The sequence below is a fragment of the Cynocephalus volans genome, chromosome 12 (genome assembly GCF_027409185.1).
Source record: "Cynocephalus volans isolate mCynVol1 chromosome 12, mCynVol1.pri, whole genome shotgun sequence".
Taxonomy (NCBI): Eukaryota; Metazoa; Chordata; class Mammalia; order Dermoptera; family Cynocephalidae; genus Cynocephalus; species Cynocephalus volans.
Window position 1 is genome coordinate 68,681,497 of NC_084471.1, and position 25,158 is coordinate 68,706,654.

At 39.8% G+C, this 25,158-nt stretch overlaps 1 protein-coding gene across 1 annotated transcript in view; it reads left to right on the forward strand.

The window, feature by feature from the left end:
• The window catches only part of BIN2 (bridging integrator 2), a 38,654-nt gene extending 13,791 nt beyond the window's left edge, over positions 1-24,863 (forward strand). The window contains exons 3-13 of the mRNA XM_063115684.1: positions 92-146; positions 447-541; positions 1,125-1,220; positions 8,095-8,202; positions 8,523-8,608; positions 9,761-9,836; positions 10,899-10,981; positions 14,154-14,901; positions 16,802-16,882; positions 18,649-18,723; positions 24,774-24,863. Coding sequence (XP_062971754.1) covers positions 92-146; positions 447-541; positions 1,125-1,220; positions 8,095-8,202; positions 8,523-8,608; positions 9,761-9,836; positions 10,899-10,981; positions 14,154-14,901; positions 16,802-16,882; positions 18,649-18,723; positions 24,774-24,863 — 1,593 coding nt within the window. The remainder of the gene's footprint in view (positions 1-91; positions 147-446; positions 542-1,124; positions 1,221-8,094; positions 8,203-8,522; positions 8,609-9,760; positions 9,837-10,898; positions 10,982-14,153; positions 14,902-16,801; positions 16,883-18,648; positions 18,724-24,773) is intronic.
• The last annotated feature ends 295 nt before the right edge of the window (positions 24,864-25,158 follow it).

Here is a 25,158-nt window from a genome sequence, read left to right on the forward strand (position 1 = left end):
GATTTCTGCTTTTAACCTACTTTTTGACTTTGGCCTGGAGTATCTTTTGAGATGTATCACTTTAATCACCAAAGGCACTTTTCTCTTTCAGGCAGAAGGCCACAAGCTATACAAGGACCTGAAGAACTTCCTTAGTGCAGTCAAAGGTGGGTATTGCAGCACAGGAGAATTCAGAGGGCATTTATGCAGCTATTGAGAGGTCTGTTGGCAGAAAAAAACAGCCATACCCAGGTTTTTTTGTCACTTGTCTGCCCTTGATTCCTGGAACATCATTGGCCTAGGAAGACGGACTTTACCTATCCCAGCCCCATCCAGCCACCCTCACTGATAACCTGCATCTTTTGAGTTTGTCCTTCTGAATTGGACTCACTGATAGGTTACCCATGTAATTATACCAGACTGCTTTTTGGGAAACTTTATGGTGGGACTGAGTTCTCTACTTTCAGTGATGCATGAAAGTTCAAAGAGAGTCTCAGAAACCCTGCAGGAGATCTACAGCGGCGAGTGGGACGGTCATGAGGAGCTGAAGGCCATTGTAGGGGTAAGTACAGCTTGCGCTTTACAGCAACTCTTCAGCACTTATTCCTGTTCTTAACCTCAGCTTAGCTTCTCCATCTGAGAAAGTAGGAAAATAAAGGAGCCAGCTTACATTGTCCATTTGTATAGCCTCAATCACTGAGTGGTAGGAAGAAGCTACAGCTATTAAGGTAAAAACAAGTTTGCCCTAATCTGTGGGTTCTGCTGGTTTTGACACTCTCCCTGTCTTTAAAAGCTTAGAGAAGTTTTACCTCCTGAAGACTGGTTATTTTTGAAAACTACCTCAAGCAGTTGTTTACTTCCAAACTTCCCTATTCTTTAAGCTCTAGAGTCCAGGATTCTTACCACATATACCTGTTCTTAATCCCTGATTGTACAGTCTGTCTGTATGTACATTGATTGTATAGGGCGGTTCTGTGGAGCAGGGGCAGTTTGTTTTTTTCTCTGAGTCTTCTCCAGAATCCAACATGATATTCTAAATACAGTGCTACAAAAAAGAAGTTTGTTTCAAAGAGAATTTGGGTATTTTCCTGGTAGGCAGTTGTTGAGACATAGAGCCCTCACCAGCGTCTGCTTCTATCCCACAGAATAATGATCTCCTTTGGGAAGACTATGAAGAGAAACTGGCTGACCAGGTTTTGAGGACCATGGAAAACTATGTAACCCAGTTCAGTGAGGTTAAGGTACTTAAAAAATTTTTTTCTTATTTATTATTAGCATATTCAATATTATAAATCGTGGTTTTTCTTTGTGCCCTTTACCCAACCTATCACTCCCCAAACCCCCCTCCTTCCTTCCCCCATCTCTAGTATCCTTAGGTTTGTTCTCTCCCTTCCATAAGTAACCTATGTAACGTATTGTGGTCTGTCCTTCCTTCCTCCCTCCCTCCCTGCCTCCCAGTTATGCGTGAGAACACGTGGTATTTCTCTTTCTTTGTCTGGCTTATTTCACTTCACATAATTTTCTCCAGACTCATCCATGTTGTTGCAAATGGAAGTATTTCATTCTTTTTTATGTCTGGGTAGTATTCCATTGTGTATATACACCACATTTTCCTTATTCAGTCCTCTGTTGATGGACACTTAGGTTGGTTCCATAATTTGGCTATTGTAAATAGAGCTACAGAGAACATGGGACTGGAGGTATCCCTTTGACATGATGATTTCCATCCCTTTGGATATATACCCAGTAGTGGGATTGCCAAATCGTATGGTAGTTCTATCTGTAGTTGTTTGAGGAACCTCCATACTGTTTTCTATAATGGCTGTTCTAATTTACAGTCCCACCAACAGTGTAGAAGAGTTTCCCTTTCCCTGCATCCTCGCTGGCATTTGTTATTCTTGGTCTTTTTAATAATGGCCAGTCTAACTGGGGTGAGATGCTATCTCAATGTGGTTTTGATTTGCATTTCTCTTATGACTAGTGATGCTGAGCATTTTTTCATGTGCCTGTTGGCCATCTGTATGTCTTTCTTTGAAAAATGTCTATCTATCTCCTTTGCCCATTTTCTATTTGGGTGATTTATTTTTTTACTCTATAGTCTCTTGAGTTCTTTATATATTCTGGGTATTAATCCCTTGTAGGATGTATAGCTTACAGATATCTTCTCCCATTCCATAGGATGTCTTTCCACTCTGTTGATTGTTTCCTTTGCTGTGCAGAAGCTTTTTAATTTGATATAATCCCATTTATTTTTTCTTTGTTGCTTGTGCTTTTGAGGTCTTATTCATAAAGTCTTCGCCCAGTCCTACTTCCTGGAGTGTTTCCCCTATGTTTACCTATGTAATTTTATGGTTTCAGTTGCCTTTGTCAAAGAACAGTTGGCTGTAAGTATGTGGGTTGATTCCTGGGTTTTCTATTCTGTTCCATTGATCCGAGTGTCTGTTTTTATGCCAGTACCATGCTGTTTTGGTTAGAACAGCTTTGTATTGTAATTTGAAGTCAGGTAGTGTTATGCCTCCAGCTTTATTTTTTTTGCTCAGGATTGCTTTGACTATTCTGGGTTTTTTGTTGTTCCATATGAATGTTAGGATTCCTTTTTCTATTTCTGTGAAGAATGTCATTGGTATTTTCATGGAGATCACATTGAATGTATAGATTGCTTTGGGTAGAATGGACATTTCATGATGTTAATTCTTCCCATCCAAGAGCATGGTATGTCTTTCCACCCTTTTGTGTCCTCTTTAATTTCTTTCAGTAGTGTTTGGTAGTTCTCTTTGTAGAGATCTTTTACCTCCTTGATTAAATTGATTCCTAGGTATTTTATTTTTTTGGCAACTATTATAAATGGGCTTGCTTTCTTGATTTCTTTTTCTTCTAGTTCGTTACTTGAGTATAAAAATGCTGATTTCTAGGTGTTGATTTTGTATATTGCAACATTACTGAAATTGTTAATCAGCTCTAAGAGTTTTTTGGTAGAGTCTATAGGTTTTTCTATATATAAGATCATGTCATCTGCAAACAAGAACAGTTTGACTTCCTCCTTTCCAATCTGGATGTCCTTTATTTCTTTCTCTTGCCTGATTGCTCTGGCTAGTACTTCCATTACTATGTTAAATAGGAGTGGTGAGTGGGCATCCCTTGTCTTGTTCCTGTTCTTAAGGGAAAAGCATATTGACGATTGGTTTGTCATAAATAGCTTTTATTGTGTTGAGATAATCTCCTTCTATACCTAATTTGCTGAGAGTCTTTATCATGAAGGATGTTGAATTTTCTCAAATGCTTTTTCTGCATCTATTGAGATAATTATATGGTTTTTGTCCTTGATTTTGTTGATGTGGTATATCACATTTAATGACTTGTATACGTTGAACCATCTTTGCATCCCTGGGATGAATCCCACTTGATCATGGTGTATAATTTTTTTTGGTGTGTTGTTGTATTCTGATTGCTCATATTTTGTTGAGGATTTTTGCATCTATGTTCATCAAGGATATTGGCCTGTAATTTTCTTTTTTTGTTGTATCTTTATCTGATTTTGGTATCAGGGTGATGCTGCCCTCATAGAATGAGTTTGGGAGAATGGCTTCTGTTTTCATTTTTTAGAAAAGTTTGAAGAGAAATGGTGTTAATTCTTCTTTAAAGTTTCGATAACAGTTCAGCTCTAAAGTCATCTGGTCCTGGGTTTTTCTTTGTTGGAAGATTGCTGATTACTGCTTCAATCTCATTGCTTGTTACTGGTCTGTTCAGGTTCTTTGTTTCTTCTGGTCCAGTCTTGGTAGTTTGTATGTGTCCAGTAATCTATCCATTTCTTCCAGGTTTTCATATTTGTTGGTGTACAGTTGTTCATAATAATCTCTAATGATTCTTCGTATTTCTGTGGTATCGGTTGTAATGTCTCCCTTTTCATTTCTAATTTTTGTTATTTGGGTCCTCTCTCTCCTTTCTTTTTGTTAACCTAGCTAATGGTTTGTCAATTTTATTTATCTTCTCAAAAAACCAACTTTTTGTTTCATTGATCTTTTGTGTTGTTTTTTGGGTCTCTATTTCATTTAGTTTTTTCCCTGATCTTAATTATTTCTTTCTGTCTACTACTTTTAGGATTGGCTTGTTGTTTTTCTAGTAGTTTGAGGTGTCGTGTTAGGTCATTTATTTGAAGTTTTCTTGTTTTTTTGATGTAAGCATTTATTGCAATACACTTTCCTCTTAGTACTGCTTTTGCAGTATCTCACAGGTTTTGGTATGATGTATCTTTATTTTAGTTAGTTTCAAGAAATTTTTTGATTTCCTATTTAATTTCTTCTTGGACGCATAAGTCATTCAGTGATCTGTTGTTTAGTTTCTGTGTACTTGAGTAGTTTCCAGAATTTTGCTTGTTATTGATTTCCAGTTTTAACCTGTGGTCTGAAAAGATACTTGGAATGATTTCAGTTTTTAAAAATTTGCTGAGGGCCGGCCCGTGGCTCACTCGGGAGAGTGCGGTGCTGATAACACCAAGGCCCCGGGTTCGGATCCCATATACGGATGGCCGGTTCGCTCACTGGCTGAGCGTGGTGCTGACAACACCAAGTCAAGGGTTGGGATCCCCTTACCGGTCATCTTTTAAAAAAAAAAAAAAATTTGCTGAAACTTGATTTGTGATCTAAAATGTGGTCTGTCCTGGAGAATGTTCCATGTGCTGACAAGGAGAATGTGTATTCTGTAGTTGTTGGATGAAATGTTTCGTAGATGTCTGCCAGGTCCAGTGGTCTAAGGTGTATTTAAATCCTGTGTTTCTTTGTTGATTTGTTGCCTAGAAGATCTGTCCAATGCTGAGAGAGGGCTGTTCAGGTCACCCACTATTGTCATATTAGTGTCTATCTCTTTTTTTAGGTCTAAGAGTATTTGCTTTACATATCTGGGTGCTCCAGTGTTGGGTGCATACATATTTGTGATTGTTATGTCTTCTAACTGGATAGATACCTTTATCATTATATAATGGCCTTTTCTGTCTCTTTTTATGGTTTTTGGTTTGAAGTCTATTTTATCCAATATAAGAATATCTACTCCTGCTCATTTTGCATTTCCGTTTGCATGGTATATCTTTTTCCATCCCTTTACTTTTAGTCTGTGTGTGTCTTTATAGGTGAGGTTGGTCTCTTGAAGACAGTGTATATAGTTGAGTCTAGCTTTTTCATCCAGTCAGTCAGTCTTTGTCTTTTGTTTGTTTGTTTTTTGACCGGTAAGGGGATCGCAGCCCTCGGCACGGTGTGGTCTGCACCACGCTCAGCCAATGAGCACACCAGCCATCCCTATATAGGATCTGAACCTGCAGCCTCGGCGCTCCCAGCGCCGCACTCACCTGAGTGAGCCACAGTGCCAGCCCCCGGTCTGTGTCTTTTGAATGGGGAGTTTAGTCCATTTACATTTAGGGTTGTTATTGATAAATATTGCTTTACTCCTGTCATTATATTGCTTTTTGTTTAGGTGTTTTAAATATCATTTGTTTCTTTCTTCCCCTTTTATTTTTCCTCTCCAATGTTAGTTGGATTTTTGAGGTGACATGATTTAGCTTCTTTCTTTTCCTCATTTGAATTTTGGTTTTAATGGTGGGTTTTGCTCTTTCTCATAAATCTGTGACAGTGATTATCGTTTTTCAGATTCCAGATGCAGGACTCCTTTGAGAATTTCTTGCAAGGCTGGTTGTGTGGTAGTGAACTCCCATAATTTTTGTTTGTCTTGGAAATACTCTATTTCTCCTCATTTCTGAAGGATAACCTTGCTGGGTATAGAATTTTTGGCTGGCAGTTTTTTTCTTTTAGTATTTTGAATATATCATCCTGTTTTCTTCTGGCCTGTAAGGTTTCAGTTGAGAAGTCTGCTGTTAGTCTGGTGGGAGCTCCCTTATAGATGACTTTTTTGATGCTTTTCTTTTGCTGCTTTTAGAATTCTCTCCATGTCTTTGAGTTTTGCCAGTTTGAATATAATGTGTCTTGAAGAGGATTTTTTTGGATTGAATCTGTTTGGGGATCCAGGCTCTGAAGGTCTGCATCTCTCCCTATACCTGAGAAGTTTTCTGTTATTAGTTCCTTTAATAGGTTTTCAATGCCTTTTCCTTTCTCTTCCCCTTCTGGAATACCCATAATTTGGATTTTTGTGCACTTGAGGTTATCTGCTAGCTCTCTTAAATTTTCATCATTTTTCTTAATTCTTTTTTCCTTTTTTTTGTCTGCCTGGATTATTTTAGAAAGACCATCTTTGAGGTCTGAAATTCTTTCTTCTGTTTGCTCCAGCCTGGTGCTCAAGGTTTCTGTTCTGTTTTTTATTTCATTGAGTGAATCCTTCATTTCTAGGAGTTCTGCTACATTCTTTTTTAAGGTATTAATCTCTTTGTAAATTTCCCCCTCCATACTCTGGATATTTTTCTTGTTTCATTGCGTTCTCTAATTGATTCTTCTCTTATTTCTTTGAGTTCTCTTAATATCAGTGCTCAGAATTCCTTTTCAGACATGTCAAGGGTTTCCTGCTCTATGGGGTCTGGTACTTGAGAATTACCATATTCCTTTGGTGCTTTCATACTTCTTGTTTATTTGTACTTCTAGTATTTTTTCATTGATGTTTGGTCATCTGGTAGGACACTTGTTTCTTCTATTACTCTGAAGTGGGCTATGAGGGGAAAGACTTCCTCTGCTATTTGTAGGCTCTGCTGGTGACTCTTCTTGTATCAGTACAGTTGAGTGTGTGGTGGGTGCCTTGTCTCCTGTTTGGTCAGTAGGCGGGCCCCTCCGGGGCCCAGGCAGGCCTACAGCTGCATTGGGGGTTGGTGCATGGGACCTGTGACCTGGGCTCTATCAGTGGGCAGGTCCTTCTGGCGAGGTTAAGATACTTGGTTTACAGAATGAGGGTTGGGTTGTGGGTGACCCATATTGGTTAGAGACATATTAGGTTAAACATTACAAGTAGAGGTATAGCCCATGGTTAGGAATGAAATTGGGTTGGTTAGGAGAAGGATTAAAGTTGAGGGTTAGGATGGAGTTTTAGAGGTAGTGTGAATATTATGTTTAAACTTAGGATTTCAGTGAGCTAGATTTGGGCTGGTTTTGAATTAGATCCAGGTCAAGGCATCCCTTTTAGCTGTGAGAAACAGCTGATGGGAGTAAACATGTTTATTGTATAGAAGAGGAAACTTGGAGTCATAATAGTTATCTTCAAATACTTGAAAGTCTGTTAGGTAAAAGAGGAATTCAGCCCTTTCTAAACTGTTCCAGAAAGCATAATTAGAATTTATTTATTCATTCAACTAAATTTTTTAAACACCTACTCTGTCAAGCACTCTGCTGATTTTAGATTAAGAAGAAGAAATTAGAGGGAGTGACATAAGCTTCTAATAGTTAAGCTTCCCCCAAATGAAACACACTCTGAGATAGTGAGTTGTCTATTCTCTATTTAAGCAGAGGTCAAACTACTTCTTATCTTGAATAGTGTAGAGAAGTTTTAAGTATTATACAAGAAATTGGACAAGATAATCGCTAAGATCTTTTTAAATTCTATGATTGAGAGAATAAGACAGGCCAGTGACATGGTTTGCTTCTCCCTGGTATAATTTATAGTTTGGATGAGATTGAGTAGATTTTCTGTCAATGCTCATAATAATTTATTATTTTTATTGTGTTTTAGGGTTTTCAAAGCACTTTATATTCAGCATTTGATCTTTAAAATAACACTTGTATAGGGCAGATGAGGCTACTAACGCTGCAAAGAAATGTGCCTTGCCCTACACCACAAGGCGAATGAATGGCAGATTTGGGACTAAGACCCAAACTCCTGACTTTCAATTTAATGGGATTCTGAAGGCCATTTCTTCTGGAAGCTTAACCAGTTTATAATAGGTTCATAGGAAATATTAAAATTTAATTCAGGTTTTCATGTGCTCCGTAGGATATCCCCTTACTCGATCTCCCCCTGAGAATCCTCATTCTTCCTAGATAGTGAGGGAGATTCCTTGGGCACAAAATCTTGTTGGAAAATAAAATTTGGTAATAGGACCCAGGAATCTTGCCTCTCTGCTTGGTATCTGTTACCTACATCCTGGCCACCAAAGAGTGAGTATCCGTGCCCTATCCTATCACCCTGGGTTAGGAAAGAATTGCCAAGAGGGGTCGGAAACTCGTGGACTATGACAGTGCCCGACACCACCTGGAGGCAGTACAGAATGCCAAGAAGAAAGATGAGGCCAAGACTACCAAGGTAAAAAAACAAAACATAACAACAACCTGGTAAAACCTTCCTGCTCTCTCTCCCCATAGTGGTAGCAGGTGGCTGGGCCAAAGTGGATATAGGAAATAGTAAATTCAGCATCCAGTGTCCTGAAGGAAATCCTGTTTCCTCTGACACTCATGCTGTAAGGACAGTCATAGTCTTAAGGCTGGGGAAAGCATGGGTCTGGGGAAGGATAGGCATGGCTCCAAGTAAGCCTAGTCTCTGGTAAAATGCAGAGGAAACAGGAGACAGCCTCTAGCTTTGGGTTCAGGATTGAGGGAGATTGTCTTGTTTCTTTTATCACGTAGGCAGAGGAAGAATTCAACAAAGCCCAGATTGTGTTTGAAGATATGAACCAGGAACTACTGGAGGAGCTACCTGTTCTTTATAACAGGTAATGACTGAGATTCAGGTTCATGATTGAGATTCAGCCAAGGGCTGGCCTCCTGGGACAGTGTAAGCACAGGCTCTCTGGCAGCCAAAATATGTGACCTCATGAAAAGAGCACTGGTCCAACAGTGGAATGTAGCATCAACCCTGCCACTAACCTCCTGTGTGATAATAGGCAAGCCACCTTAACTCTCTAGACCTTTATTTCTTCATCTACAATACAGAGATTACCGTGCCAGCTTTTCTGGGTTTAAAGACAAGATGCTTCTTAGGTAGGAAAGATCTTGGCAAGTAACGTGCTGTCATCATGCATGCTAGGAGTATCTGCTTTCATGCTCAGGTTTGTATTGTATTAAACAAACTTGGTTCATAAATATCCAGATTTGCATAGAAGGTAAACTGTGGGATGACTCTTTGTTTTAATGAAGGTGTCTTTGCTTCACAGTAGATAAAAGTGTCTTAGATTTAAATTTTCCATATTGGAAGAGAAATCTGAGCAGAAATTCCATTTGTATCCTATTTTCATTGTATAAGTCATGCTTTAATACAATTGTAGTCAGAATATTTTGTATTGTCACTTAAAATTAGTCTACGTATGGTGGAGCCTTTTTAATGAGTACATGTATTCTAAAACATTGCTTATATGACTGCTAACTTAAATAGAATTGAAATTTAATACAGTTTCTTTAAATGTGAACTTCCAGTTCATATATAGGAGAATCCCATTAATGTACATACTGCCATAGAATTCCTTTATTACATAAAGAGAAAGAATAACTAACTACTTACTAAAATAATTATAATTATATGGCCTTATACTTAAACAGCCCTTTAAAAAAAATTCTTCAAAGCACTTTCACATCTATTTTAATACCTCAAGAGCCCTAATCAGATAATTTCATGAAACCAGATATTTGTTAACCTTTGGTGTCAGGCTGATATTGTCTTCCTTGGCCTTCCTGCTCCTTAGATTCAGGTGTGCTCCTGGCCCAGCTCTGATGAATCTAGATCCCAGAACATCCTGAGGCTAGGCTGTGCCTTTCTCTGAGGAGGATTTGGTGATAGCTGGTTTTGGCTTAAACTCCTACCTTGTACTTCAAACAGAGACCTCCTTTACTATTCTTTACCTGTATGTGTTTGTTTTCTTTGCTAATAGTCGTATTGGCTGTTATGTGACCATCTTCCAGAACATTTCCAACTTGAGGGATGTCTTCTACAGGGAGATGAGCAAGGTGAGAAACATCTTGCATTTGAGACTCTTAGGTGGGTTTTTCTAGTAAATATGAAGGTAGCTCTGATTTATATTACTTCTTTAAATATCCATATTGGGGGCTGGCCCATGGCTCACTCGGGAGAGTGTGGTGCTGACAACACCAAGTCAAGGGTTAAGATCCACTTACCGGTCATCTTAAAAAAAAATTTTTTTTAAATAAATAAATATATTGGCACCGTAGATTTTGCCTTATATCTCATGATAAAATAATAGCACTTGATTGACTGTGTTGAGCTATATTAAAGCACACATGAGGGTACTTGAAAAAGTTTGTGGAAAAATGCAATTAAAAGATAATACAAATCTTTCCATGAACTTTTTGAAGACCCCTTGTATATACACTATCAAAGGGCCCTCTCCATCTCCATAAGCAACTGAATAAGAGCATTCAAACTTGAGCTTCACCATGAATGAAGGAGGTTAGGTCGATGGAAGGAAAAATTAAATGAGAAATAAGTTGTGAAATCTCTCTCTTGTTGCTGGGGAGCAGAGAGGGCAGTGTTTAAGCACAAGTCACTTTCTCAGGTTGTTGGTCTTGAATAGGACCAGTTCTGTCAGTGACAGGCAGCTATATAACTTGACCTAATGGGGTATGTTCTAGTCCTAGGATTTCGTGATTCTTTGCTCCTACAATATTATATTCGCGCACAGCCACACATATTACTCTCCACAGTTTCTTTGGCTAAATTATGATTTGCCTAGTTAATATTAAAATGAGTTTTATTCCCTGGATCACCTGAGAGAAGCTAGAACCTCAAATTGCACATCAGTTATGGACTCTCCCTTGAGAGATCTGCCAGTCTGATGGAAGAGTTAGAACTTAGGACACAGAGAGACAAGAAAGAAGGAGTGGCAGGACAGGACCCTGGATGCTACTGCTAGAGAGATGAGAAGGAATTCCAGATCAGAGTTGAACGAGGAGGTTTTATTATGGGAAGCTGTCTGAAAGAGAGGAGAGAAGGGATATGCCAGTCTTGGATTCTCATTTGGCTAGCATTCCCTTCTTTCTTGCTGGCTCTAGCTGAACAACAGTCTCTACGAGGTGATGGGCAAACTGGAGAAGCAACATTCCAACAAAGTCTTTGTGGTGAAGGGACTATCAAGGTGAGCAACTTCTGAAACTCTTCTGCTTTGCTTGTCCTGTGTGTCAACGTTTTCAACATCCTTTTCTCCAGTCCAAAATCCTGGCCTTTCCTTTATATTCATGTATATCATGTTGTTTGTTGATTGTACTATGCTCCTATATAAATTATTTTTCTTTTCATTGAATATTTCAGACATCACTAAAGGCGTAAAGAGTAATACAATAAATAGCCATATACCTACCACCAAATTTAAGAAATCAACTATTGTAAATATATAGTTGAAGCTCCCAATGTACCTCCCCCACTCACTTTCTCTTCCTGCCCCCACCAGAGGCAACCACTATGTTAACTTTAGTATTTATTACTTCCATATATGTCTTTTTACTTTTACTTCGCACACACATGCACATATAAAATGTTATTTTGCATGTTTTTAAACTTTATATAAATGGACTTACACTGTATGTGTTCTTCTGCAACTTCTTTTGTTCTCTTAGTATTGTGAGATGTATCCTTGTTACATGTTGCTAGCACTGCTCTTTCCTTTCCATAACTGGTATAGATGCTATTGTATGCCTACATCACGATGTAGTTATCAAGGCTCCTGCTAATGAGCATTTGGGTTGTTTTCCAGTTTTTTCTATTACAAATAATGTTTCAATAAACATGTTTTACATTTCTCCTTGTGAACGTTACCAAGAGTTTCTTTAGGGTGGAATTGCTGAGTCATAGCGTCTGTCACTGGAGCTTCTTCAGCCTTGCTAGATATTACTAAACTGCTCTCCAAAGTGAGTGTTCTGTTTTATAACCCACCAGCAGTGAATAAGAGCCCTCATGGCTCCGCATTCTTGCTACATGTGAAATTGTCAGACTTAATTCTTCCAAGCACATGGGTATGAAATGGAATTTTCTGCAGTTTTTAGTCATAGCTCCACAATTGGTAGTTACTTTGAGCATCTTTTCACATTATTGGCCATTTAAGGGTCCTGTTCTGTGACTTTCCTATGTACCCTTTTCTTATTCTTTTTTTTTTTGCGGGTGGTGGCTGGCTGGTACAGGGATTGAATCCTGGACCTTGGTGTTATCAGCACCATGCTCTAACCAACTGAGCTAACCAGTCAGCCCTTTCTCCCATTTTTCAATTGGGTGGCTAACCCTTTTTAAAAAATTGATTTAACTGAGGTTTTTGTTGTTGTTTGGTTTGTTGGTTTGCTTATTTGTTTGTTTTTTGGTACATTCTGGATACTAATACTTTAACTATATGCATTGCAAATATCTTTACCAAATCTGTTATGGCTTGCTTTTTCTACGTTTTTGTGTGTTGTCTTTTGCCTTCATACTGGTAAGTATAAGCAATTCACTGGTCCCTCAGAATGTGACTGCTTGCTCATTCTGAAGCCTTTGTAGGAAGTTTTATTAAGCTCCTTCTATGCACAAGGCTTATGGTGAGCGTTAGGGATCCAAAGACACAGGAAACTTGTCCTTTCCCTACAGTGATTTACAAAAGTTGGAAGTATAGAAAATGTGTCTGAGGAGACAGGAATGTTATAAGCTTGCACATTACTTAATGCCTAATGAGACCAGTAGGAATTCCAGAGAGGTAAGTAATTGTCAACGTGTGGATGTTTAGGGAAAGCTTTAAGGAGGTGGTGAAACTGAGCTTGGGACTTGAAGGAAGAATAAGGCTCACACTTGTTGTTTGTACTACTCATTTAGAAATTAGTTACAGACTCAAAAAAAATCACTAATGGGCCAGTGTAGACTTCCTAAACAAGTTTCCTTTTGCTCCTAATGCCCTATTTCTCTTTATTTCTCCTCTTTCCCCACATTGAAAGCCAGAGTTCTCTAACTATCCATTCTTCCCAAACTGTCAGTCATTTACACGGAGATGTGCCAGAACCTTGTAGGGAAATCTGGTTTTTTCTTGCTATATCCTGAGTCTTCTAAACTTAATGACTCATAGAATGCTAGTGCTAGAAAGAACTTTGTGCCACACAGCTTATCCCACATCAGAAACTCCCCTAGGGCAAAAACTAAGTTTCTCTCCTCTTCCTTCTATCCCCATCTGGGTTGCTCAATCAGCGGGTGGAGAGTATATAGGGAGGCATTTGAGGTGAAGTAGGAATCAAGCTGATGTTGGCTGTAGAAGCACTCAGTGCAGTATCCAGCACATAGCAGGTACCCAATAAATGCTACAGTTTATTCATGTTATTTGTGGTAGTCATGTTCTGTGAAGTTGCCACTAACTTAATACTGAACCATTGCTCCTAGGAGAAATGCAGGTTTAGGTTCCTGTGAGTCTCTGGTCACAAAATTTTCATCAATCAACCAATACATAGCCTTGTTTTATGTGTTTCTGTTTAAAGATACCTTATTTTATAAAAATTGTTGATTTATTAGTAGTGAACTCAAAACCAATAGCACTGTAACTCATGCCTGAATGAAGCTTACCTAATACACATATTTTCTCTGTAAGGCACATTACAGTCTTCTTGCACTTAGACAGCACTTCAGCCATTTTAAATATCAAAATCATCAACAAAAAGCACATAAAATTGAACAACATGGCGAAAAGGACACTTATGTACAGTATGAGAGCTGAAACAAGAAGACAGATCATTACCTTGTTAGATCTCAGCTGGGAAATTGCATGTTAGGCAACTTATTTTACACCATTTGTACATATCCACAAATGACTGAGAAAGTGCCACCAGAATTGATTTGGGGGTACAAATAAATAGATAAGTGAATTTGCAAATATGGAATCTGTGTGGATCAATGGTGTATCAATCATTAATCTTTTCCCCAGAGGAAATATTCGTTAATATTTTGCTGTTTCTTTTTAGTCTCTTTTTCTTTAAATATTTTTACATTACATAATTGAGATCATATTATAGATAACATTCCCTTTTTTCACTTCACTTTATATCATAATTGTTATTGGAAATTTTTTGGGGGCAGCTGGCTGGTACAGGGATCAAACCCTGAACCTTGGTGTTATCTCCACCATACTCTAACCAACTGAGCTAACCATCCAGCCCCTTTTATTGCAAATTACATAAACTTTCTAACATTTTCAATTGCTTTATTCTGTTTTATTATTACAATACATGCATCATAATTTATTTTTGGATATTTATGTTACTTCCAGTTTTTAAGTCTTCTGAATCTGAATGTCCTTCCTTTGTTAGCAGCAGCAGGCGCTCTTTAGTCATCTCTCCCCCAATTCGAACATCAACAGTCTCTAGCCCCTCACCTACCAGTCCCTCTGCACTTTCCTTGAAGAGTGAGAGTGAATCTATCTCAGGAACTGAAGAGCTGACACCTGATGCAGCCCAGGGAGAAGACAATTCTGAGATCAAAGAAGAGCCCTTAAAAGATGAGGAAACAGAAGCAGAAGGGTCTGAAATAAGCTCTTCTGAGGAAGAAGAGCTCCTACCAGACTGCAATGGCACAGCCCAGGCAGAGCCCTCTCCTACCCCTGAGGGTGGCAAGTCCCAGGAGGAAGATTCCCCTTGCTCGCCACCTCCAACACCAGACAGAGCACTAACACCTTCAGAGCAGCCTTCATCATCTCTCCCAGAAGTAGTTCTCCGAACCCACACCTCAAGGGAAGGATCTGAGCAACCAAAGAAAGCCTCTTTCCAGAGGAAGTCAGCACCCCCTAGTAGGCCTCCTCCACCCAGAGCCACTCCAAGCCCCAGGCCCTCTTCAGGATACATACCCTCTAGCCCTCCAACCTCTGGAGGGGGTTCACCCACCAGGCCCAGGGCCTTGTTGGGGAGTGGGACTCCAAGTCCTAGGGCTTCCTTAGAGGCCTGTCCTGATCCAGAACCACCAGAGAAGCCAGTAAGAACTCCTGAGGCCAGAGAAAATGAAGACACCCACAATCTGAACCCAGAAGAATTTTCTGCTTCCCACACCTTGATGATCTCTCAGGTAAGAATGGATCTGGTTGGGTCTTTATTTCCTTTTATAACCTCCACATAAATCATCTTTACTATAGTCATGTTGCCCCACGGTTAATAAGATGACATTACATTATAGTCTCAAGAATATCCTTGAACACCTTTTTTGGTTCTGGGGATTGTTCCATGTCTTCATAGTAATTAATTTAGTAATCTACTCTTAGGATAATTGACTTCTCAAAGGGCTTATTTCTAATATTATTATGAGCAGATTCTTACTAATTTCTTCCTTTTGCTCCAAGTTCTAGGAGTTCCCAATATGCAGAACCTACAACTGGAATCCTGAGCTTTGTCTTTTTTAATTGGGGGGAAGGGGAGGGTCTCACTTCAGTTTATCATACCTTTTTTTTTTTTTTTTTTAAAAGATGACTGGTAAGGGGATCTCAACCCTTGGCTTGGTGTTGTCAGCACCACGCTCAGCCAGTGAGCAAACCGGCCATCCCTATATAGGATCCGAACCCGTGGCCTTGGTGTTATCAGCACCGCACTCTACCGAGTGAGCCATGGGCCGGCCTTATCATACCTTTGACTATGGTAAATAGACCCTGAAAAAAATGGCAGCAAATTTTCAGGGTGTACCTTCTTTGATAAGAAAGACCTAGAAGCAGGAACTCACAGAGGGAGGTAGAGCAAAAGATGTGGCCTTTTGAAAGGTGAGAATATAGATGAAAAAAAATTGAGAGATATTAACCCGCTGTAGAAGGGCTAGTTCTGTGAAGGATCTGGAAATCAAATCCTATTATATTCAAATTATATGGACAGGTTATCACATACAAGAGAGATTTGACTTGTTCTGTGAGACTCGAGGGGGCAGAACTAGGCCCTATGTATAAAGATTTTTTTTTTTTTTTTTTAAATTTTATTTTATTTATTATTATTATTTTTTTGTCGTTTTTTCGTGACCGGCACTCAGCCAGTGAGTGCACCGGTCATTCCTATATAGGATCCGAACCCGCGGCGGGAGCGTCGCCGCGCTCCCAGCGCAGCACTCTACCGAGTGCGCCACGGGCTCGGCCCTATAAAGATTTTTTTTTTAAAAAAAGGTACATTTTGGATCAATGCAAGAGGAATTTTCAACAATTAGCTCTGTTTTAAAAATGGGGTGGAAAAAACTTCAGAAAAAAATAAGGGGGAACGAAGGGGGCACAAGGGGCTGACAGAAAACGAAATGAGGTTGGCCACTTATCTCAGTTGGCTAGAGTGTGGTGTTGATAATACCAAGGTCCAGGTTCAATCCTTGTTACCAACCAGCCGCCAAAAATTAAAAAAAAAAAAGAGAGAGATGGGCTATCTCGAGAAATAGTTCTTCTTCCTTGCTGTTAAGAGCTAATGATATATAATCTCTGGTCAGGTGCATTGTAGAGAGGATTATGGTGAGATGTCTAACTAGATGGCAGCAAGATTCATTCATTTACTCCACAATTATTTACTGAGCCCCTACTGTGTGCCAGGTACTTTTCTAGGAAGTGGGTTATGACAGTGAACAAAGCACAAAATTCCCTGCCTTCCTGCAGCTAGTGGGGGAAGGCAGTCAAGAAAAAAAATAATCCAGTGGTAAGAAAAATGAAGAAAAATTAAGTAGAGGAAGGCATAGGGAGTAGGGGCTGAATTGCACTTTTAAACAGTGATCAGAGAATGTAACTTAGGCAATGAAGAAGGCCAGGACAGGAGCCATGTGGATATCCGGGAGTATGAGATATCTGGTTCTAATCACACCACCCGACCACTGCCTATGCCTAACTGAAGGTTGACCAGCTACCTTGGGAGCCTTCTGCTACTTGAGTGGGGATAACATGGACAAAGGGGACAAGGGCAGAGACCAGGGCACGAAGATGTGGACTTTCTCTTGCATTGTTCATTTTGATCCACAGGTTCTTTCAGAGCCCCGACAGGCAAAGCAGATGGAAGACAAGGAAGAAAATAATAAACTTATCTCAGCCGACTTCCCTGAGGTACTAAAATCTAAGTCCTCAGCATTATTATGCTCTTAGTCTTGATTCACATGAAGCATCAAAGGCCCTAATAGAGTAATATATAAAATTTTCCCTTAGTTGGTTTCTAGCCTGAGGTAGGTATGCTGATTGAGAGAAATTTGCAGGACATGTGGACAGTGTTAAGCACAGGGTAAATGCAGGGTTTTGAGCAGGCAAAGTGTAATCACTTCTCATTTTTCTGCACTGAAAAGAGCAACTTGATGGTATGGAAAATCCAAAGTTAATTTCAATTTGACTTGTAATGTATTATATGATTTTAGTTATGGAGAAAGTGATAGGGTGACCTTCTCTTTGACTCTGGTGAATAATAAAACAAGCTTGCATTCTTGGAGTAATCTTATTGAAAGGGAGATGATTATGGGGGTCAAGATGCTGTTTGATCATTTTGAGGAACAGGCTAGTCACACCGTCCTTCCTGGAAAAGAGGTACAGGACACAACCTCCTTTGCTGAGGCTGTCTCCTTATGTTTGAGATTTATAACACTGCCTTACTCCCAGCTGTCTGGTGGAATTGCTTTGGTCATCAGCTAAGGATATGAGTATTTTCCAGTGGAATTAAACAACTGAAGCTCTTAGATCCTAGCCTATCAGTGTTTCCAGTCCTCTAAAGCCTGTGTCCTACAAGATATGCTCACTTCCCTTGCAGATGCATTATAAATCATATTTTCTCTCAAGCAGAATTATAGACATACCATGTGTAAAAATGGATAAATAAAAATATAACTGGGAAAAAAAATCTGTTCTTGCTCAGCATGTGAATCATGAGAGAGAGAGAAGGAAGGTTTTGATAACTCTGGAAAGTGATACTACCTTTGAGCTAATTCATGGCCTGGAAAGGGCGGAGGGAGTAAGAAGAAGGAAGATATCCTTAAAGGAGAAGTCATAGAATTTTAAGTAGCTGTCACACTGTTAGAAACTGATTCTAGGGCCAGCCTGTGGCTCACTCGGGATAGTGCGGTGCTGATAACACCAAGGCCACGGGTTCGGATCCCATATAGGGATGGCCGGTTGGCTCACTGGGAGAGCGTGGTGCTGACAACACCAAGTCAAGGGTTAAGATCCCCTTACCGGTCATCTTTAAAAAAAAAAAGAAAGAAACTGATTCTACTTTAAAAGGATTAATTTTATAGTGTGTGAATTAAATTTCAACTAGAAAAATTAATTTGTTTTAAAACTTAAGAATTCCAGCATCTTCCTCTGGTATAGCAGTTGTTAGACATGGCTTTCTATAACTTGGGTTCCCACCTCAGAACCTCGAACTTTTCCCAAAGAAACCATTATACTATTTGCGTCTCCTAACTTCTGGTCATGAATTAGAATCACTTAAGTGTGAGGGCTGCATTCTTGAGGAAGGTTAGTCTAAAAGTGGTAGGTAGTAGTTTTAAGACCTATATTTATACCCTCACACTTCCACGTAGATATACATACAAACGCATGTCACACAAATCACACAGTGTCTGATCCTAGAAACAACTCTGGAGTCCAAAGACCTGGTTTCCTGTCCCAGCAAGTAATTTCACCCTTTGAATGTTGGTTTCTTCATCTGTAGAAAAGGATGGAGTAAAGCCTTTCCTGATGCCTTCAGGCTCTAGTGAAGCAACATTGTGTGTTGCCCTTTGTATTGTATATGACCCTTGTAAAGTATAAGGCACAGAAGATCATTCTAAGCTGAGAGGCTGGGGAGGTTGAGCCACCTCTCACTGGCAGAACTCTTCTCTTTGTAGGGCCAAGGCCTTCAGCTTCATGTCTCTGTGGTTCCAGGAGAGAGCAACCTCACAGCACCTGAGTCTCAAGAAGAGGTAAGGAGACCAGATATACAGAGAACAGTGTGGGTGATAAGATTGGGCATGGGATTTCTCTTCGAAATACTACGTTTGGGATATCAGATAGACTTATTAGAATTTACAAGACATACAATATAACAAAAAGTGTTGCAGTAAACCCTAAAGAAATTACATCTAAAGGGCTTTGTTGAACTTGTTTATACTGAAGATTATCCCAACAAATTGTCATAGTTTTGGTGTATCATATTACTGATTTTCTATTTGTAAAGGATTATAAGTTGTATAAAATACAAATTCCTAAACTGGATCACAAAATTGGTTTCTTTTTTATGCTGTTAATTAAGAGTCGTGCTATAAAGTCTGATAAAATATTATCTATACCTGGAAAAAAAAATAGATTGGGCATGGAATTGACAGTTTTGGCTGCAGGCTGGAGTCCTCACTGTGGGCTACAAGTATAAGGGGAATCCAGCAGTGAATGATACCCTTAGGGCAAAGACAAGCAGGTGGGAACCAAAGGAACCAAGAATGATCTGGGATTTTATGGTGTCTTTTTGTCCATTTCCCAATCCTTGGCCTTAAACTAGCCCTGTTTCCATAGTATTTACTTAATTATATCTGTACTTATTTCAAAAGGGAGTTAACAGAGTTAAGATATACAAAAAAGCATACAAAAAGGTCATATATTGTATATATAATATGCTTACATACATACACTCACACAGTATAGCGAAGTAACTCAGAATCATGAGAGAGAGGACAGTGACGTAAAACAGAGCCATGAATTAGGAAAGTACAAAAAATGCATTCTATAAAATAAACTTACCAAAGATGGGCCATAAAATTGGTTCTAGACTTTCTTCTTTTTTATTTTTATTTTTTTGTCTTTTTCGTGACCAGTACTCAGCCAGTGAGTGCACCAGCCATTCCTATATAGGATCCGAACCTGCGGCGGGAGCATCGCTGCACTCCCAGCGCCGCACTCTCCCGAGTGCACCACGGGCTCGGCCCTAGACTTTCTAACATCAAGGAAAAAGAGAAAAACCTGATCAGTTCACCCAGTTCATGATATACATTGCTTAAGAGAACAACTGCTCCTCCTAAGATGAAAAAGAAAATTTTCCCATTAATTGTCACAAAGAGATAGCAGGTGATGTAATGAACAATATGTGCAATAAGTCCTTACTCTAATTCCAACAACCAATTTTGTATTACCTCCCTCAATAAAGACCAGTGGCATTACATGAAATACAATTCAATAGAAACAAATTGAATTTTTAACTTCCTTGAGTGGTTAGTGGGTGAGCAGGTCAGCATCTAATGCAGTCATGTTTACTTTTCAGGTATCTACAAGTCACAATGCACAACTCTGAAGAGAAACTGCCAAGACCCTCCCACCCACACACCTCCCCAGAGAAGCTCCTCGGCCAGAGGATAGTGGTCAGAGAGATAAAAGAGCCAGCATTCATTTCTAGGTTCTCAGACAATATGAATGCTGGTGGTTTCTGAACACCTGGCACTGATGGAGGCTGAGGAGCAGCCTTATGGGAGGGAAGGAGGCAGGCAGGCTTGGAAAAAGAGTGTTAGACTCAGGGAATATTTAATTTAGGTTTTAACATTGTTAGAAGAGTAATATTTTATATATTAATTACCATGGGGCTATAATAACTATAAAAACAAAGTTCCTATAGACACAGACACTTGTTCACACAGAGACACATAAACACACATACTCAGAGGTTAGTAAACAAGTCTTTGACTTCTCACTCATTTTGCAAGACTTAAAGCCAACAGAACAGATTTTCAGATTGTTAAATAAAGTATGATTTTGACTATGTGTGGATTCTTTGACACAGGGCATTGCTCTAGCCCAGCACACTATTTTACACTTAGGCAAGGTTATGGATTCTGCCACAGATTCAGAAAGCTTTAGTCTCATCCCTGACCTTCAACTCACCCTACCTCCTGGTTATAATTCTTTCATGGATGCCAGGGGTTACAGGTTCCTCTCCTCAATCCAGATATGTTACTGCATGCCCCCACCCTACCCCCCGACATTTAGTTAATAAGAAAATACCCTTGGAAAGGGTTACATTTTAGAGCTATATCTAGTGTTTAAAATCTAGGGTATGGTTCGAATGAGGATCTGAATAGGATGGAGGAAAATACTTCAAGTGAAGGGAAAGGAAACAAAGTATAATAATGATATAGTGGAAATGGCATGAAATTTTGAGTCAGAGTCCTGGATTCAATTCCTATCACTTGCTTTCTATGAAAATATTTGTGAAAACATTAAAAAGTAACTCTGAAGTCCTGCCACCTCGATAAACATACATACACATGTAAACATCCTTCCATGTTTGCTCTGTTTTTAGAGGCAATGTCACCATTCATTCAGTCCTTCGGCAAGCATTTACTGAGCACCTGCTTTGTGTCAAGCACTGAGTACTAGTACTAGGTACTAGAGAAATGATGAGGGAAAAAAAAGTAAGATCTTTAAAGAGATAGTGAGAATATTGACCAGGGAGGAGTATGGGCAGGATTTAGTGACGAGTTAGAAGGGGACACATGATAAAGACCGAGGTTTTAAGAAATTACTCTATGTTAGGCTTGAGAGACTAGAATTTGGTGATTCTATTCCTTGAAACAGTGACTGTAGGAGGAAGTACATTTATGTGGGTTCTCTGGTCGCAAGCAATGACCTGAAAAAATGAAGTAATAAAGGATATGGTGGAAGGATATTAGGCAGCTCATAGAACTGAAAGAACAATCAGGGGGCAGGAAGGACAAGAACCAGCCCAGGGATATCTGTAGCAGGAACTTATGGATTGCCCCTCCAGGCAGCAGCCACTGGAAGACTCAGCTTCAGCCACCTTCTCCTACTGTGTACTCTGCAGACCCAAATTACCTGGAGAAAGAATCGCCCAGTTTGCATGATGTGCCCATCCTGTGACCATGGAAATGGGAAACTGTGACTAGCACTATTACCAAGGGAGGAAAGCATGTTGGTGTCTTTAATGACAGGAAGAATTACAAAAAGGCACGAGGAAACTTTTGGGGATGATATAAGTGTTCTTAATTTTGATTATGGTAATAGTCTAAGGGGCATATACATGTGTCAAAGCTTATCAAATTGTATACTTTATGTACAGTATATTGTAAATCAGTTGTGCCTTGATTAAGCTATAAAAACAAACACTAGGTGTCCCCTGCAAGCATTGGACGTGAGTTTGAGGTACTTATAGGACACAGTAGATGTATCCACTAGGAAGCTGGAAATACATGTTTATATTTGGGAGTCATTTTTCTAAAATCTAATCCTGTTACTCTTGTTTAGAAAGAGTAACCTTCAAAGGATCTCTACTGTATACAGCTGTAATGGGGGGAGGTTGCATGCCCCCCTCGAGAGGAGGGTTGTTTTTCAAAATATAAAAGTCCGGGCTGGCCCGTGGCTCACTCGGGAGAGTGTGGTGCTGATAACACCAAGTCAAGGGTTAAGATCCCCTTACCGGTCATCTTAAAAAAAAAAAAAAAAAAAAAAAAAATATATATATATATATATATATATATATATATATATATATATATATATGTAAAAGTCCTGCTGCCTCTCTTCCTTAGTACCTCTCCTAGAAGGCATTCCACTCCCTTGGCATTAAGAATCACTGCTAGGAGTGATACTCCAGGGGTATTGGAAGGGTAGGGGAAATGCTGGGAATACAGGCAGGCCCCTAGCTGTACAAGGCCCACTATGATCTGCTTGGAATGTCTCTCCCACAATCATCGGGCAAAGCCCAGTTCAAGCCTTTTTGCTCCAGGGCTTTCTCTGACCCTTATGTCTCCAGGAAACTAATCCTCTTTGGGGAGTGTGCCAGAGAAAATTTACAGGGACTTACAGTCTGGTGGGGGAGAAAAGCAGTAACCGCTACAACAGAGGTACATCTGAAGTGAAAAAATGTACTAAATTGTGAGACTGGCACCCTACTGAAGGCTCCAGAGAGGCAGGGGAAAGGAAAAGACAGTATACTTATCTAGGGTAGACAGTCCTAGTTGGGAACCCAATTGTTTATCCTGATTTACAAAATGGTAAAGTCCAGGGGAAAGGCTAGGGCTTAGAATACTGCCATCCTGGCAGCAGCACAAGATGGAGCTGAAAGCCAATAAAATTGGTGGAGATGAATATCTTTGTCCCCCTGCCCTGTGACCCCTGGAGTTCTGTTGACAATCCTTGGAGAACACTGGGAGCTCACAACCACCTGAGGCTTCATTCATCATCTGTCTGTATGCCTCTCTACAAAGGATTTCAAGAGCATCATCCAGTCCCTGCCCTCCACCAAGTTGAAGGATCATATTGCAGACTGGGTGAGACATGCAGAGAACTCTAAAAGCATCACATATCCAGGATAAGTAGGATACACCAAAGAGCATAATATACACACTGCTTATAACAGTCCTTACTTTATGCCAAGTTGGGTCTAAGCATGTTCATATTAGATCCTATTCTGCATGTTTACACTTTTTAAATGAGGTATGTGCCTATAGGAAAAAATCTCATACCAGCAAACCTTTTAAGGTTACGTTTTCTTGTTTTTGGCTTTGGTTTTTTTGGGCAGCTGGCCTGCAGAGGCAAATGAACCCTCGATCTCAGTGTCATCAACACTGTGCTCTAACCAACTTAACTAACTGACCAACCCAAGGTTATGTTTTAAAGAGAAAAAAGATGCTTGTGAGAGACCATTAACAACTGACAAATAAAATTGTGAAAATGATAGCAAATCAGTAGTCAGTTGAGCCAGATGGCTTCTGAGTCTGTGGTTCTAACAATCTTCGACACATCATAGACTATGCTATGGGGGAGACAGACCCAGACACAAGAAAGATCTCAACTTTTCCTGGAATTCATGGTCAGTTGGTCAGCTAGCCTGAGTAAATGCTAGCAATTCTTCTTTGGAATTTAGCCCTTAGATTTAAATTTCCTTTTATCTGAGGACTAGCTATTCTCTGACCTTTCTTTTATTAACTTATATTTATATTGCCTACATGTCACTTTCTTTGCCTTTCTTGGTTGGATTGGCAGTTTCTCAGACATTGGCTTCTTCCTTACTAGAAATATGATTAGGGCAGGCTGGTTAGCTTGGTTGGTTAGAGTGTGGTGCTGATAACACCAAGGTCCAGGGTTCCATCCCTGTACCGGCCAGCTGCAAAATAAATAAATTGTACATTTAAATAGAATGAATTTCATCAACTTTTTCTGGGATTTTTTTTACCCCTCTTGTTTTTACCAACTAACTTTAGGAATGAAAGCAACTACTCTTACTTTATTTATGGCCTTGTTTTATTCTCACTGTATGCCTCTCCCTTCTGAGAATTTTTCAGTCTTTGTTGTCCAGATGAACACAAACAACCTGATGATAGCTGTCTTTCTATCAATGTATATGAATATTGATTCTCAAACCGAAGAACTCACACGACTAAGCAGTAAGCACAAAAGTCTGTATCACTGGGATAGAAGGCAGAATAACCACGAGTTCCAACTCTTAAGTGGATAGCTAAGATAACAATAGCTAGCACTTATTGGGCTAGGGGTTAGTTCAGCTGGTTAGAGCACAGCCTTGGAACACCAAGGTCAGAGGTTCAGATCCCCTTTCCAGCCAGTCGCCAAAAAAGAAAAGCCACAGAAAACAATTGCCAGCATTTACTGAACACTTACTGTGTGCCAGGTAAGGTTCTAATGCTGTATATGTATTATTACATACTATTGCATCCTCTTAGTAAGCTCCGCTGATTAATTTGGGAACATTTCCTGCCACAAAGAAGTGAGTCAAGAGGTAGCTAAAGCATGGCACTGATTAATATTTAAATTGAGGTGCTTACCATGTTTTAGAACCCTGGTTATGAAATGGTTTTACAGGCATTATCACTATCATTATCCCCATTTTAGGGATGAGGAAACATTTTAGAAAAAAGTAATTTGCCCAAAGTCACACAGCTAACAAGCAGCCAAACCGGGGCTGTTGGAATCCAAAGTCCACAGCGCTCTAAACCGCTCCACTACACTGCCTCAGATGAAGGTCCAACAAGGAAAATTCGTATGGGGCCGCCTTTCTCTCCCCACCTCACCTCCGTGCTTCACGACCCGGGCGTGTGCCTACTAAGTTAGCTGACTTTCCAAGCTTAGGGACACAGACCTGTTTAAGAAAATGATATGCAAACGCAAGTAAACGAAACTTTCCACTTTTGCTGAAATTCAAATAACATCAACCCCGGAGGAATGAGATGGATCCCAGTTAGCACGGGTTCAAATCTCATGCCCTCTGGAGCCTCGGGGCGAGGGAGGAAGCGGCTCCGGATGGAGGGTAAAGTGACAATCGGAGAAGGGAAGGCAGCCTTTCCTCCCGCGGGAGCAGAGGCGGCCCGGCGGGCCGAGGGAACCTGCCGAGGGCGGTTTCT